Raw genomic sequence first — 4,906 nt, 5'->3', positions numbered from 1 at the left:
AACCATCTAATTTTTAGATAAAGTATCAATTATTCTTTAAAACCAAAACAACCTTTTTTATGAGTTTTTGATTTAATTTGTGAGAAAAAATCATCTGTGGCGTCTATGTCGTATTGTTGATTGTTTCTCATTTGTTCATGAGACAGAGACAATCAATGGACATTCTCTGATAAACAAAAAAAAACTTCATAAGAAAGCAACAACAAAAATCCATTGAAAAAAAAACTTCAACCAAAACCAAGCATTGATATGCATCGATTATGTGTTTCCCTCTAAAACGTACTCAGCAAGCGGACCAAATCATCGACAGTGGCTCACAATGAACGCTCCCTTTTCATGCACCTCTCTCTCTATCTTCGTTCTATCAATGAACGTTTCTTTTCTTCATCTCTTCTCTTTATCACGCTTTCGCATTTGCCGGCGTAAACACATTAAACGTCACGTGGTGCTGAAACGGTTTGACACTTCGTTCCGCGCTCATTGAATCGGCTCAGTATTAGTCGTGTTTGTGATACGTCGCTAGAATAATTGCCGCGTGTTTATTGTGCATTGCACACATTGTGTTTGGATCAAATAAAAACCATTTTTTGCCGCGTTTCTGAAGAAAAAAAAATCGAGTCTTTATGAATTTAGTTGCAGAAGAAGCCGTAAAGCTGTGAAACATTTTCCGAGGAAAACATTTCTGCACGATTTACGTCGCAGTGTCAACAGGTGAAGGTAAGACATGACTTTTGGTCGGTGCATGCATGTTTTTGTCGGGTTAATTGTACATAAAAGCAGTGGCATTTCTCGATGGAGAGATTAAACCTCATGTTTCATTATTATGAAATTGTTGCACTGATCGGTTTATGTCAGAGCTTTAAGGCGGCAAACGCCATGAAAATCCAACCACAATCATCGGACGTTGCGAACAACACATAGAACGCCGAACATTTTGTTGTTGCATCAATTGCGTCTTAGTCTAAATGTGACATGCATGAATATTATGTTTATGTGTTTGTGAAGAAAATCCGGGTGGAATCAAATACGAGTAGAATCATATACGTAGTTTTGGAAGTCAGTCCTTTTTAAATGATTTCATTGCGACTAAAAATCTGATTTTCACTTCAGAAAATTTTCAAGAAGAGACGTTTGTCGAAAACGTATTTTACACTGTTAAACTCTTGGAATTCTTCACATTTACAGATACCATTGAACCACAACAATTTGAAAATGGCACCAAAGCGGGCATTTTCAATCGAAAACGGTGCAAGTTCATCTCGAGATGAACCAGATGCAGCCAAACGACGCCGAACAGCTGATCCATACTGTTGGGTGTGCCATCAGAAAGACACAAATGTGTACTGCAAAACATGCTTGCGGTCCTATCATTCACAGTGCGTGGGTCCAAAGTCGACCAAGGAAATCCAATGTGAAGTGTGCATAAGAGAGGATTTGGCCAAAAGCAACGACGCCAAATGGTAAGTTTTGATCCTTTCATTCGGCCAGTTGTTAGATTAGAAAATAGTCTGAACGTCTTTCTGCACTATTTTCGGAATTAATTCAATTTATGCTTTTTTGCTTGGCTTATTGAATGATTCGAGCGACCCATTCGTCGAATTGAAATCGAATCGTATACCATTGAAATCCATTCAATCAATTTTATCACAATTCCATTTGATTTCCCTTCTTTTCCTTTAGGCACGAGAATTTGAAACGTTTGAATGGTCTTTTGGAATATATCATGAAGCGGTTGCTTGATAGTGACGAGGTTTGCATTTAAATGTTCATTCATTTTTCTAAATCGTCCCTTGAAGCAATTCCAATTCCTAAACTCAATTCTGTTCTTCATTTGTTTCAGTTCACAGTCTTGAGTAACAACTACTTTCAAACAAAGTTACCGGTCGAATCAAGCATTGTGAATGCATTCGACTTGAGCTACATTCGAAACCGGGTGCAAATCAGCGAATATGAAACGCCATTGCAGTTTCTCAATGACATCAGATGGATCAAGCATAACATCATTGCATCAGGTAAATTGTGTAGAAGGTGAAAGAATTTAGGGGATTTCTTTGAGAACTAGCGATGAAATTTGATTAAAGAAAATGATGAAAAAAATAATGAAAAAAAATTCCAACAAAACTAAACACCTTGTTTCAACTCTTTCCAGGCAACCTTGCCGAATTGGCGGTTGCAAAGCGGCTTGAACAGTTCTGCAAAAAGGTGAGTTTTAATGTCAAGTGTAGTTTATCAAGTGTTTGTTTCATATATGCTTCACAATGAAAAGCCAATCTGATTTTTGATTGAATGGAAATCTAATTATTTGCATTCCGGCTCATATTCTAGGAGGTGTACGACATCGAAATGTGTGTAGATTGTTTTGCACGTTCGAATAGTGAAGACCGTTCATCTTGGTTCACACAGGTTTGTGATCCACCCCATTTATTGGTATGGGCACGTGAGATTGGCCATCGACCGTTCAAACCAGGTAAATCTTGAGCATATCTCGAATGTAATTATCATTTTTACCGATTTTATCACGTACCTCTCTTTTAAACCAGCCAAAGTGATTGGTGTCAGCGGCAAATCGCTCAAAAGTAAAATTGATGTACGATTCTTCGGTGATCATGATATGGCTGATGTTTCGCTCATCGACTGTTACCTCTTCTCCAAAGAGAATCCAAACGGAAAAACCGATGACAAGAATAGATTGGTTCTCATCAGCAGTTTGGCGGTGAGTTGGCAATTGGATTGAGAGAAAAATAAATCATCAGAAAGTTCTGATTTCATTAGAAAAATTGTTCATTTGCTCAACAAATAAGAAACGATTCCATTTTCAGGAGGCTAAAAAATACATCGAAAATATTGAGAAGAAATTTGAATGCAAATTTGTGGAGTATAAAACAAAGACACCATTTAATTCCAGTCGAATAGCCGAATACTTGAAGGATATGGTGCCAAACGTACAATTGGCGGCCGATTATCGGCTGAAAGTCAAGCCAATTTACTTGAATCCACCACAGCGACGTCGAGGTCCGCTTCGTTCTAAATCGAAAGTAGCCTCTTCAAGCCCGGTTCCGCAGGTTTTCAACGGAACATTGATGGAAACTCGCGTTGTGCTTGAAAATTGCGATCACTTGGTGGAACGATACAAAAGAAAGGATGGCGTGGATCGTTATGAGACGATTGATGGAAAGGGACCTGACGAAGTGGTAACAGACCGAAATTCAGAAGACGAAGATCGTAAGCCGCCAAATGGTGTTGATCAATCGATGAACGATGAAACATCGAACCAGGTATCTGAGACAGAAGATGCCGTAATCATCAGCGATGATGATGATCCGTTCATGACCACGCATCAAGCTCAGAGCGAATCTTTGGAGCAAATTGAAAATCAGGAATGTGATCAAGATGCACTGCTATCGACACTTGGTAAGCGTAAGCCTTTCATTATACGCGGTTCATTCTGGCATGAAAATGCTACAAGATTGGTCTCTCTGCAAATAGAACCGCTGGACATTTCTGAACAATCGACTGAAGATGACGATAAAGCAACAGCATCGAATCACAGCGAATTTGATTTGATGGCTCACAATGATGTTATCGAAGAAATCGTTGAAAATATCGTAGTTTCGGATGCCTCCACCGATGAAGATATTCCCGAAAATGTTTTGGAACTTGTTCCGGATATTACGGATACAGATGAAGTGAATGAACCGGCCGACAATTCGATTGAAATCAACGAAGATCTAACTATCAGGAGCCAGTCGCTGGCCGACGAATACGTTCCCGTTTCAGATGAACAAGTGGCAACATTGATTGAATCAAAATCAAACAATCAAGAAGAGGTGTTTATGTCTAGCTTCGATAATGCTATTGGAGCTGAAGAACTTGGCGAAAACATAGAGCAAATCGAAGAGACTGTAGCTCAAAATGATGTGTCCAATCATAGTCAATCACACAGTTTTGTGGAAGAATCACAAGAAATGACACAAAATGAAAACGAAACAGAACAATCTGATCATGAAGCGGAACACACCGACCATGAAATGATATTGGATAAGTCAATCCAAACCTTGCCACCGTCATGCATGAAGATTAAGCCATCGGCCCAGTCAACTCCATTTAAATCGATCGATGAACCAACCCAAGTAGCTCCGATCGATCCAGTAATCCAACCAGCTTTAATCGATCAACCAACTCAACCAGCTCCAATCGATCAACTGACCCAATCAGCTAAGCTCGATCAATCGATCGAATCTACTCCAGTCGATGAACCATTCCAATCGACTCAGATCAATCAATCGATTGAATCGACTTTGATCGATGAACCTATCCAATCGACTTCGATCGATCAGCCAGTTCAATTGACTCCAATTGATCCACCTGAAAATAATGAAAACGACATGCATGCGCGTCAAGAAAGCAATGAAGGCGCTAAAAAAACAGAAAGTGATGCAATGTTAGAGCTTCGGTTGGAATATAAAAAGGTACTTGTGGCATATCAAGATATGGAAAAGCAGACCAACGAAGCGCTCCAAATAGCTCAATCTCAAAGCAATATTATCACGAGACTAGAGGCTCAAGTGACAGGTCTGACGAAAGACCTATCTTTCAAGCAAAATGAACTGGCCAAAATGAAAGTGGATTATGCAGCCGAATTGCTAAAAGCAATCGAGGAGACAAAGAAGAAGATGTGGTGTCGAAGCTGCGGAAATGAACTGGTCAAACCATTTCATGGATTATTGCATGCAATGGTGTGCAGTGCACAATGTCTACAGATGACGTGGTAAGTCTTCGATTGACATTTATATTGAAGTAAATGACTGATTCCGATTGATTTTCAGGGCCAACGAATGCCAAACCGGTGAGAAAACCTCGATGAATTCAACGGTGCAATCATCAGGCAATGAGGTATTTCATTATC

General features: G+C 39.5%; 1 protein-coding gene across 1 annotated transcript; it reads left to right on the top strand.

Annotated features, from left to right (window-relative positions):
* Positions 1-455: 455 nt before the first annotated feature.
* Positions 456-4,893, top strand: LOC129580149 (uncharacterized; the record flags this gene model as incomplete). The annotated part of the gene is made up of 10 exons (XM_055470352.1): positions 456-717; positions 1,186-1,460; positions 1,681-1,750; positions 1,841-2,012; positions 2,150-2,202; positions 2,326-2,467; positions 2,541-2,713; positions 2,820-3,411; positions 3,487-4,768; positions 4,827-4,893. Coding segments are annotated over exons 2-10 (2,799 nt in total), but the record flags the coding sequence as incomplete, so codon positions are not given.
* Between the last annotated feature and the right edge of the window lie 13 nt (positions 4,894-4,906).

The sequence above is a fragment of the Sitodiplosis mosellana genome, unplaced genomic scaffold (genome assembly GCF_009176505.1).
Source record: "Sitodiplosis mosellana isolate CC-2019 unplaced genomic scaffold, AAFC_SMos_1.0 Smas_scaffold_7120, whole genome shotgun sequence".
Classification (NCBI taxonomy): Eukaryota; Metazoa; Arthropoda; class Insecta; order Diptera; family Cecidomyiidae; genus Sitodiplosis; species Sitodiplosis mosellana.
The sequence above is the reverse complement of the archived record's forward strand: the minus strand, read 5'-3'. Positions and strand labels throughout refer to the sequence as shown.